The sequence below is a fragment of the Cyanistes caeruleus genome, chromosome 6 (genome assembly GCF_971803275.1).
Source record: "Cyanistes caeruleus chromosome 6, bCyaCae1.hap1.1, whole genome shotgun sequence".
NCBI classification, from domain to species: Eukaryota; Metazoa; Chordata; class Aves; order Passeriformes; family Paridae; genus Cyanistes; species Cyanistes caeruleus.
In genome coordinates, this window is record NC_141706.1 from 44,813,219 (window position 1) to 44,825,540 (window position 12,322).

The following is a 12,322-nucleotide window of genomic DNA, read 5'->3' on the forward strand; positions in this document are numbered from 1 at the left end:
ACTCCTTTTTCCCTCGAGTTACTGCCTTGCATGCTGGTTTTTTCCCCTCTTACAGAGCATGAATGATTTCAATGATGTCTTTTCATATGGGAAGAGCTTTGGGAAATATTGCAGAGTGTCTCAGTTGGACTGTTTCTGTTGGACTGGTGTCACACTGAAATCAGAGCTGACAAGGGCAACTAAGTTCAAACAGCACTGACAGGACATCTTCAATGGCTGGTCAAAGCCAAGGAGTTCACTCTAAGGAGTCTGCAGTAGAGGTTGAATGATGAAGAAAGGTTAGAAAGATTTGCCTGTGGAAGAATTACTCCTGCATCCTTGAAATGGAGGTGTGGGTGACACCTGTTTAACAGTTGAGTGCCTCACCAGCCTACAGGGAGGAATGAGAGAAAGTCACATTTATCAACCTTAATCAAGTTTATTAATCCGTTGTTAGTTGGTAAGACCAGTTATCTGTACTTAGACTAGTAACAAAAATAGGATCAGGACATGGACTTGCACAATGACATGCAACCATTCATGCAGCCTTTTAGAGAGCTCTCTGGCATGGTTTTAACCCGCTCTCCCAGACGATGCTTTTGAACCATACTGTGTGCCAGGGCCTATGGTCCTTTGACACTCTTGCTGTTAGCAGCCCTTCCTTTTAGCAGTGAATGGAAGAGAACTTTTGACCATTTTTTAACATGAGTAAGGTCATGCCAGTAGATCTCAAGGTCAGAACACGGTTTCTGGTCTGTTCTTTTCAGCAATAGAGAGTTGGGTGCTGTGGTTAGTTTGGGGTCTGTTAGTGGAGCCTCAAAAATGTGCCAAAAATGTAGAGCCCTGAGAGCACACAGTTTCTGGCTGCTGCACAGATAAAACATGTCTGACTGTAAAACAAACTTTCTTCTATTATTCTCACAATTCAGTTCCGCCCCAAACTGGATAAGACACTTTTGGGGCTGAGGGTAAAGTTGGTTTTACTGAATAGGGTCTTTGTTACCACAAAGCTTCTGAGACAACATGACATTACCTTTTGGATCCTGTGCTGACAATTTGCTGTTTGTGTCAGATACTGACTTGAAATCATAGGTGGCCAAAGTAATTTTTGTGGACAATGGGTTTATCGTGGGTGCTGACATTTGAAGCTTTCTCAGAGTAACCTGCCAGTAGGACTCAGACACCACTTGGGAAGGTTTCTTCAGCTCACTCCAGCTTACATGGTTGTTTCCTTCTTGATTTTCCCTAAGATTGCCAGTGAGATTTCATGTGTAGTGCAATCATCTTCATGGTATGAAGTCAGGCCTCTCAGAGTTGAGGGAAACATGCCTACTATTAAAGTAAATCAGAGACGGTTTTTAATCCTTTGTTTTAAGCTTATATTTGGTAACCTGATATGTCATAAAGGTTTCCCAGTCCAGTTACCTATGGAGCCATGAGGGGGTACATGGTTGCACCATGTACAAAGCACTATCTTTTATTTTACCTTTTAATGACAAGTTTATCTGTATTGCTGATGTTTTTCCATTGTTTCCAAACTGATCTTTAGATGAGAAAAAAAGTATGTGATGTCACCAAGGCCAAACCTGAATTACAGAACATGAAGTAATGTTTTCTTTCCACAAGTCCATAGCTGTAAGCAGTATTTAGTCTGAGAAGTAAAGAAATTGACTTACATGTGTGATTTTCACATAGATTGTAAAGCCATGGCTGCTGTGCAGAAATCACTGTCATGAATGGGTTTTTCTTTCTCTATTATAGTATTCTTGATTGTTTTCTTTTTATGTTCTTTTCACAGTGTACATTGTGATTTAGTAGTGAATCAAGTATCTACCTACCTGTGTATGGAGTCCTATCTATTTGCTCTTTAAAGCACCCCAAGCTTGTGTTCTTAATAAAATCCCTCCTACTAAAAGGTCAGGGTCTCTGCACATGGCATCACTTATGTGCAAAGCCCAGTCCAGGTATGAGCGTGTATTTTGGAGCTCTCATCCTCAGAAGTTTTCAAGGGCCTTTTTGTCACACACTACAGTTGTATCTTACCTAAAATAAGACTTGCAGTATCATTAGCTAGTTGTCCATATCCACAGTGGGAATGTATGATGGTATCTCTGGGGTTTTTGCCTGTGTATGCAAATGAATGGAAGCTGTACATGAAATCTTGACCCTGAGAAGTCAATTGCAGTTTTGACTCACAAGGGCAGAATGCCAAATGAATTGTCGTCACTCCCTAAACCATTCTTTAAAATAAAATGGTTCCATGTATTAGTCTCACAATCTTACCACATGCCTTGGATTTTCCTTTGAATAGGTAAGTTTTCCTGCTGTTTTCAGTATATCAGTATACTGCTTGGAAGAAGTATAGCATATTACAGAATAATACTGAAACTTATCGTGAGCATTTTATACAGATGCTTTCTTACATAATGTGATAATTGATGAAGTATAGAATCATAGGTTGGAAGGGACCTTAAAGGTTGTCTAATTCCAATCCCTCTGCTTTGAGCAGGGACACCTTTCTCTAGAGCAGGTTGCTCAGAGCTCCATCCAGCCTGGCTTTGAACAGCTCCAGGGATGGGCCCACTTCCCTGGGCAAATCTGCTTGTAATATGTGCTTGTAAAAGAGTGAACTGCTTGTTAAATACTGCTGGTACAGTGAGCTGCTTCCCAATGTGGTGTGACCACATAGTACAAGAATAAGGCATCACATCTCAGGCATAATTATATTGTTTGCTTTTATTGTAATAAAATTAACCAGATATATTCCTAGTCTTGGCAAAATTGCTATTATATTCTTTAATTTTCTTTCTCAGAGCAGTAAAAAGCTATTTGTTGATTTATTTTTTTTCCTAATTGCACAATCTGTGTATTATTTGTTGTGACCTGTTGCTGTCATCCCAGTCAAAACAGGCTCTCTTAGAAATGGACAACCATGCAGGCAATGTTCACCTGGTATGATAATGTATTCTCACTGGGGAAATTGTTGTGATGGAGACAAGAGACTGAATGTCAGATAGTGACATCTTTTACAAGTCTTCTGAAAAAAATCCTTAAAATATAAATTACAGATAACATAAAGGCTGAATTGAGGAAGGTGACATAAGATAGATATGAACCACACTTCTTGAAAATGGCAACTCCATTTTGGAGTAAAAAAAAGGATTATGGGGTTAAAATTTTTAAATGCAGTAAGAGAAAACATTAATATATTCTTTGTAAAGTAAAATAAAATTATACAGGTTAAAAAGCCACAGTTGGTGCTCTCACATCATGTATGTGAAAGCCTTATTTCAGCTCCCTTATCCAAGTTTGACACTCTCAAACATTTTGATGGCTGAATTCTGGAGTTCATTTCCTTTTCCATGATGTCCCTGTTTGGATCTGCTTTTCACATACTTGGTCATTTAATAAAAAAATATTTTTGTCAGTCACAGAGAGAGAAGACAGACAATGACAGTCACCAGAAACATGGGTAATTCACATGACTTTGGAGCAGGGAAGCATTCTCACTGGGAGGAGTCCACCAGGCTGCCCAGACTGGGTTAATGGAAGGAGCTGGGACTCAGCATTAGGTTTCTGCATTCAAAACTAATAACCTAATCACATGGCTGGGGAGGAGTTCTCCCCTCTGTCAGAAATCCTGTCTGACATTCCTCAGAAATACTTCCATCTAAACCAGTGTATCTTCACAATGCAGTGAGATAATACTTTTTATTAAAAAAAAAAGTTTCATTACAGATATTTAATTGGACCTACATTAATATTAGATCGTAGAGTAAAATATTATGATTAATTGTTTCATCCTGCTGCAAACTCATAAAGGTCATGTTTGCTGTTGAGATACCTTTCCTTTGTGCCCAAAGGGTATGTCAACCCGGGTGTGGTTGTGGCAGAGGGTTGGTGAGGGCTGCAACTTAAAGGCTGTTAGAGTTCCCACAATTGCCACCCTTACCCTGAAATTCGCACACACAAATAACCCTCAGCTGGGTTCTTCATTGTATTCTTTGTTGCTGAACTGATCCTCCACAGCAGTGCAGATCCATCAGGGATCAGTAATACAGTTGCTCCATTTACTCCAAGACAGGATTAGAAAAACTATTGCTGTTAGAAAATTGTGTGTTGAGAAACAACCTTGCATGAATTTCTAATAATTTCAGTTACTCAAGTTATTCCAAACTTTCCCAGCTCAGTTTATCTCCCAGAAGTTTTATTTGGTGAATATTGAAACCTATATTTTAAACTTCAAAAATAAAACATTTAATTTTTGCATTTTAAATTTGGTCTTGTTATTGTTCATTTCATGATGTGTCAATATTTTCTAACAACTACTATAGTAAAATCTAATTTTTCCTTTTAATTTTTAAAATCATCAAGGCCAACTGATACTTAAATGCAAGTTGAAACATTTTATCTAATTTTCTAGGTCAATGTGTCCCCATTGGTATTGTAATGAAACAATTTGACACTTCAGCACTGTGATTAAAAAAAAAAAAAGAATTCTTATTGTGTTATTAGAGTGCTAGCCATTTTCAGTCCTCTCATGTTAGCTGGAGTCTTTTTCTTGACCCTGAAAACCTCTGATCCCCTAATTAATGAGACAAGTGCTTATATTCTTTTCTAGATCAAAGCGTCACCTACTTCCATTGTTGGTGAAACAGTTTGATATGTTGACACTTTGATATAGAAAATAAGATGAGCTGTTGTAATCTGCACTAAGTAGCAGCTGCTAATGTAAAAATAACAGAACGGTTAGAGGTTGGATCTCATATGTGTCAAAACATGACCTGCTCTATCAGGCAGTATGTATTTCTCTTACTGACAAGATGTGTAAAATGTAAAAGCATTAAAAATAGTGTAAGATTAAAATATTTCTTCAGTTTTTTATTTTTTTTTCTGGACTTGGGGTTTTTTGCATGTTCATTCTAATTCAGGAAGAAAGAAACCTTTATTTGCCTTCCCAATCTCCTGCTGCTCTGAGAAGACACCTGAGCTTTTCCTATGCAGCTAGCCTGCTAATATCAGCAGAAACATACTTCTTCCTCACGAGAAATGGGAGCAATTCTCTGTTGTCTGTCTCAGGCTAGATTCCATTTCAGACTCCAGATAATATAGGACCTAGAGCAGAAAGACATCTTACTGCCTTTTTCCCTCTTTTCCCCTTTGCAGCTCTACCAAATGTAAATGACTGAGACCACAAATTGTGGAAATTAACTTGAAGACTTCTCAGATTTCTCACCCAACCATCTTCTAATCCACAGAAATATCCTGTGTCAGTAGAAAGCAAGATGTTGGTAGTGACTATTACTGTGTGAAGGAATACTCGTGCATTAACATCTCAGTCAAGCCAAGGGAAATTGCACTGGGTAGACAGGATGCCCATTCTAATTGAGACAGTTATCATTTCTATACAAATAAAGTACAAATAGGTTGTCCACAAGAAGGGTACTTACTAAGCAAGGAAGTTAGGTCTTAGAAAACAGAAGATAATAGAGACAAGTGAAAATTGCTTGAGGTTAAGCTAAATTTGCCCTTGGAAAGGAAGTTGAAACAAGCAATAGTGTACCAACTGCAATAAGAAGAAGGAAAGAGGAAATACACCACTGATCTGAGAATGGCATGGAGATCAGGGATAATTCTGGATTAGGTCTGAAAGAGTGTGATTTTAATTTTTGTTTCTTTCAGCAATGAAGATGTGAGGACAAGGGTTAAGAAAAGTGAATGTATGCAAATGGAGTATGTGGTAGATGTTCAATAAATTATTGTGCTTGCATTGGGTTAATGGATGGTTGCCATCCCCAGCTCTGAAAGAGCTGGTACCTGAAAGTCCAAGAATTATAGTAAAGTCCTTTAATAAATCTTATGAGGCTGTGTGCAGTGTAATATGACAGGGAATTAGCAGGGACAACGTCTATATTTTGAAGGGCAAAAAATGTAATTTTGACAACTGTAGACCAGTTAGTCCTTATTGTGAGGCTTCAAAGTAAATTTGGAAAGAAAATGTTTTTAAAGCATGGATCCATCAAGAGTGAAATTGAAGTACACTTTTCACACAAGAATGATCATGCAAGAATTCTTCTTTGACATGATAACTGGTTAGTTAGACAAGGAAACTTTTTTAACATAACCTGACACATAAGCTTATAGGTTGTGCCATATGGAAAATTATTAATTACAGTGGGGAATGTGTATATTGTTACTTTACAAGCAGGCACAAGCTTAATGTGGGAAATGCTGCTTGCTGTTAGCTGGGTTCACCCAGAGTCTCTTGTTTGGAAGAATGGGCACGTTTAGCTCATGTCTGTCTTCAAAATGTCATGTACCCATGAAGGAGATGAAGGATTAGTCAAAGGCAATAAGGAACTAGTTAGCAGGAAGGCAGCAGCAAACAGCTTTGAAGGAAGAAATGTTAAGGTCCAAGGATTTCACTAGTGGAATTTCTCTCCAATTTCTTACCAGTTGGTGCTGAACCAGTTTTCTTTAATGCTGTCATTGAGAACCTTTGGCATGAAGAGCAGCAGTGTAGCAACAAAATTCCTTGATGATACAGGGGTGGGAGTTGTTAATAAGACATGGAGATATTATTAATACAAAGTAGGTTCAAGCTGTCTTGCAGGAAGATTGGGATGGCCTCAAGTACTGGGAAAACAAAAGCAGTGGGGTAGGATTTTGGTGCCAAGTGTAAGGTATTATCCTTTCAGGATGAATAAGTTTCCACTGTCAACTGGGTAATACCAGTATGCTGGAGAACAGGCTGGAGGGTGATTGTGAGCAAAAAGAATGCAAGAATGTGTCAGGTAGGAGGTTTCCACTGGCATTAGTAAGAATACTGAGGAGAGAGGTGTTTAAATTGATCAGGGTAATGAGGAGCCTGCTTAGTCAGAGGTAACAAAAAAAGTTGTTTGTTTAGCCTATCTCAGAAAGGAAAAATAAATGCTTATTATAGATACAGATATAGATATATAGATACATATGTTGAGGAATATATATGCTGTCTATAAATGCATGAGAAAATAAATCAATTGGAAATAAAGCTATGAAAATTTATTAGTCAAGTTAATTGGATTTTTTTTCCTTCTGTTGAATATTGAGAAGTCTTACAAAAGCCATCTCTCAGACAAAGGTGAGGTTCCAAAGAGAACCTGACAGCATAGGATGCTGTGTGTTCTTACCTCTTTCAATCTAGATTACAGTTGAGGGTGCCCATGTTTGCCCTAGAGGAATTAGGAAAAGATAAAAACTGGTTTTACCCTCTGTTTCCCTTTGCTTAAGCCTTGTGTTTTTCCAGACTTTGTGGTAAGAAAACACATAACATTGTTCCTTTAAATATTTTGATGCAAAAGCAACAGCAAAAAGATCAGTACTGAGATTTTCTTTAGTTGAGATCAGCTATTTTAAGTTTGATAGGTAGCAATTACATTTTATATTTAATTGGAAAATTCAATTCTTCACCAAATAACTGCTAAAATGCAAAATGAGAAAGTAAGGAAACGAGAATTCTCCTTCGCAGGAAGGCGGATAGGGGGCCAGAGAATGGGAAAGGATCTATGCAAATTAAACCAAATATGAAAGTGTAGGAATTTCTGGACAAAGAAAAAAAATTAAATCTTCAGAAATATTTTTCACAGTATCTGAGTGATCAGAATAGCCTTTCAGGGTTAAACAGGTATTTTGCTGAGAGTGACACCTGTACCAAAAGGTGACCAAGCTCAACTCTAAATTGACCTTTCTAAGGGAAACCACCACCAGAGGAACCTGGGTGTAATTCTTCTTGCTTCTTCTTTACCCTACCTTCCAAAACAATTTAATCAAAACAAATCAATTTCTGTGAAAAGTTCTGATTTCCACAGCTTGACATTTTCCAGAAGAACAATATTTTGTTAAAAAGTTCTCAAGCAGCTATTGTTATTACTAGAGGTGAGCTCATGCAGGATTTTTGCCATGTGCACTATGGATGGATTTCAATATACATTTAGGAGTCTTCCAAATTCTTTATAGTAGAGCAGATGCCATTGTTTTAGTTAGCAATTTAACTTGGTGATGGGCACTGTTTTGCTTTCCTTCTTCTAGTGAAGGAAGGCATCTCTGTCTTGGGAGGATATTGGTCTTATTTATTTGTGTTTACCACCCTTCAGGCCTGTGAAACAATGGGTCATTTTGTCACATGGCTGCATGCTGTGCACAGAGACTCTTGTACTTGGATTTTTGTTGGTCTCGTGAAGCTTCCTAGTATCAACTCCACTAGAAGTTACTAAGGAGACTAAAAAATGTCTATTTTTCTTCCCTTCACTTGTTGTAGCTCTTGGGTTTGTTGGGTTTTTTTTAAATCCAAATAACTTGATTCTGCTGTTATTTTTATTGGTACAAACCCAGATGCAAACCCAGTCCAATCAGTGCCATTTTTTCTGCTGAAAAACTGACATAAATAAAAGTCTTAAGACTCCAGTGCCTCTGACTCTTGTCCTGAAAGGCAAGTGGAACATTAGGTGTATTTTTTATGATAGTTCTCCAAAGAGACTAGCCGTTAATCTCTCTGAGTAGGTGTGTCAGCTGCAAACATTTCCTTCCAGTCTACCATTTCAATCACACTTCACAGTACACTGAAAATTGGCAAGGATGTTAATTACTGGCCTCTAGAACAAACCACCTACTTTGATTCAAGCGTGTTTTCCAATTTTTAAGAATGTTGTTTCACCTACAGAACAGTATAATTACAGAAAATAGCTTGGTTTGGCTAACATCTTGTGTTCTGTGAGTTCTGCTTGCAAGGCAGCAAGCTACACCAGGCAAGAGGCTCACCTGCAGAGGATTTTAACCTCTTGCTGACAGAAGTTAGGGCTTGCCAGCATCCACTACATTGTTTTTGGTATCAGAAGCTCAAAACCACTGTCACTCAGATGTTAAACATTAACACTTTCTGCTTTTAAAGCAGAAGTTAAGCTACTTTCTTCCCATATAGTAAGAAAGTTTTTATTCACCAGGGAACTTCCTGTTAAAATTTTCTGGATGTCTCACACAGGAGCAATTACAGCAGTGGGTCCTGTACCTGGGCAGTGCAAAACCCTGGGTGCAACATGACCCACCGAGCAGCACGGTTCAGAGACTGCTTGTGTAGCTGCATTTGTGCAATGCACTATTCAATAAAATTTGCCAGGAATCAGCCAAGTATCCAGGACATGATTAATCAACCAGCAGAATGAATTGCCCATAGATGACTGGGAGTTGACAGTAAACAGTAAAACACCTGCCTTGAGGACTTACAGTCTTAAGAGACAAACAGGAAACAGAAGCAAGTGGGAGCTCTGTTTTAGGAGAGAGATTTTGAGGCATACAGGCAGAGCTGTTCATGATTATACAGTGAGTTTGGCAGACTTAGAGGCTGAACTATGTGCATTTCCCTTCATGGGTTTGTAGCTCATATAACAGGTCTTTAATTTACCAAGAAACTTTTCCGCAACTGTGTCCCAAAGAGTTGGCAGAATCCACAGTTGGCATTTTTCACACATGTGCCTCTTGGTTAAGGGCTCTACAATTTGTACAATTAATAACTTACACCATGAATTAAAAACATTGGAAAACAGCCCAATGCTCAGGCTCATGTGTCAAGGAATTGCTGTGGAAGCCTGATCTTATTTGTTGTTACAACTATAAATCATCCGCTGATTTAAAAATAATTTATATGGTACCTGGGCCCTCAAGGCAGTCCTGCAGTGCTATTGAAATTGGACTTTTAAAATTAATGGTGATTAAGTTATAGACCCATATGAAATATGCATGAATACTTATTTCTCCCTGCCTCCTCTTTAACTGTAAGGCCTGTTGGGGCTGGCTACCTTCCTGACTTACAAGCCACATGCTGCAATTTCCATTACAGTCATGAGTCACACTCCCTTCAGAGTGAATCAAGGATGGGAGGGGGAGTATCCAGTGGGGTTCACAGATGGGAGATGACAGTGATTGCTTAGGGATTCCCTCACCCCTCTATAAACCAGATCCTGGGTGAGAATGCACACAGATCTCAGCATATGCTGTCGGTGCCAGTCTCTGCAGTCCCTGCTGGCTCATTGCCTGCCACTGCTCAGGGTTCTGGTTATCCAGCAGCTCTTCTGCTGCTAACATCAGCCAGGGGCTGCCACCATGGGAACTGCCCTTAACAGCCAGGGAGCCATGTGCAGACCAAAGTCATGTGTCAGTAGTTCATGGCCAAGGGACTTGTTTCACTGTCTATGTGTTGGTTACCAGTTTTGCAGTATAGCAACACATATATTTCATATGAAATAAGTTTGCTGATAACCACTTGGCTGAACTGAAGAGTTCTAACCTTAGGTATTCAAAAAGCTTACTGTATACATGGGAGAAGCCATTCGAAACATAATTCTGCTAGGAAAAAAAAAAAACCAAAAAACTAGAAACAATTTCAGTGCTAGAAAAAGAGGGAATATTTCATAAGAATTAAATAGTGCTCATTTCCTTCCTGGTAGCTGGTACAGTGCACTGTTTTAAATTCAGTATGCAAATAATGTTGATGACTGATGCTTTAGATGTTGCTAAGTGGTGCTTGCCCCAAGTCAAGGACTTTCAGTGTTTCCTGCACGGCCAGTGAGGAGGTGCACAAAAAGCTGGGAGGGAGCCTGGTCAGGACAAGTGGCCAAAGTGGCCAAAGGAATATTCTGTGTATAGAACATCACACCCAGCATATAAAATGGGGGGAGTTACCAGGAAAGGGTGTGATCACGGCTCAGGGACAGGCTTGGCATTAGTCAGCAGGTGGTGAACAGTTGTGCTGTGCATCACTTGTCTGTCTTGGGATTTATCTCCCTCTGTCCCTCTCCTTCTTATTACAATTACTCCTATTAGTATCATTATTATAATCTTTTACTTTGTTTCTGTTATTTAACATTTAACTGTTCTTTTCTCAATCAACAAGTTTGATTTTCTTTTCATTCCTGATTCTCCTCACCATGCCATCAGTGGGAAGAAGGGGAAATGGCCAAGCACCTGCATGGTGCTTAGTTCCTAACTGTGGTTAAACCACAGCACTGCATTACATAACTGTATAACTCTATGTGTGCAATTGTAATGGTTGAAATGATTGCACAGATTGATGTTTCCCAAAAAGTATGGATATTCTGAATAAACTGGTTATCGGTTGTTTATCATTTCACAGGCAGAATTGATAGCTTTGCAACAAGAAAAAGAAGCTGCTCTCCAACAGTGCAAAAAACTGGAAGAAGAAATCCAAACATTGCGTGTTTATTACAGGTAAAATGATTGATTCTAATATGAATGAGTGACTCATAGGGGAAATTTTCTGTACGAAGTCTGACTGAGTGAGGAAATGGCCTTATCAAATAGGTATTTGTTGGGAAAAATGTGAATACATCAATGAATCAAAGCCTGCATTTCTGCTTTACTGCTCACCAACCATCTCTTTGAAATAGGAGTCCTTTTCTTATAGCCTGAATTTTGTATTAGTTTCTTTTAAGGGAAGTGAAAAGTTGGTGATGGCTGATTTTCACACTAAAAAGCTGTACTATGGCAATGTGATCACTTAAAAACATGTGGACAAAAGAACCACATTACATAAATGCTTGTTTCTTCCCTAATTGTTTGCACATACCTAACTTAGTCAATGTAGATTTTAAAATAATAAACTGTGTAATTCTAAAAGGCTGTTTTCTTCTTCAACCCCGATATATTTACCTTTTATTTCCGTATGCTCTGTATGTAGAATGAGAGAAATACCCATTCTCATTAATTTAGGTGGGCTGCACCGAACATTTGCATGGATCAGTGGGTTTTAGTCCCTAAGGAAAAAGCTCTGTGTGGTCCAGTGAAGGAGTTAGGTTGTTTTATGGAGTGATGTTGGGTTACAGCTCTCATTTCATCCTGACCTCCTGTGTGAGAGGGTGTACAGAGCTGCCAGCAGGTTAAAGGCAGGAGAATTGGCATCAACACAGCAGAAAATTGTGAATCTGAAGGCTGAATGTCTGTGATGAGGGATGTGGGCTACAGAGGTAAATAATAAATATAGTGTGAATACTATACTCATTGGAAATAAAGAGAACTAGTTATGTCTAAAAAGCATTTGCAATAGCAGAACTGTGTATGTTTTCAGTGTTTCAGCATTCACAAGTGAAAAATACTCGGGTTTCTAGAGGTTTTTCAAGTTTCCCCTTCTCATTAAGTTTATTAAAGCCTTGGAGGGAAGTTTCAAAAACAACTTTTGTTCCTAAATCTCATAGGCATTTATTTAAAGCCTGTTAATAGTGAATAGAAACCCCAAGCAATTTGTGATTATTGGATTTAATGAATTTGGTCAGCATTTAGTGTGTGCACAAATTAT

The 12,322-nt window shown here is 38.6% G+C and overlaps 1 protein-coding gene across 7 annotated transcripts in view; it reads left to right on the forward strand.

Annotated features, from left to right (window-relative positions):
- The window catches only part of MIPOL1 (mirror-image polydactyly 1), a 184,808-nt gene that overhangs the window by 121,735 nt on the left and 50,751 nt on the right, over positions 1 to 12,322 (forward strand). For all 7 annotated transcript variants that reach the window (XM_086891698.1, XM_023927849.2, XM_023927852.2 and 4 more), the window contains exon 10: positions 11,144 to 11,238. In XM_086891698.1, coding sequence (XP_086747824.1) covers positions 11,144 to 11,238 — 95 coding nt within the window. The remainder of the gene's footprint in view (positions 1 to 11,143; positions 11,239 to 12,322) is intronic.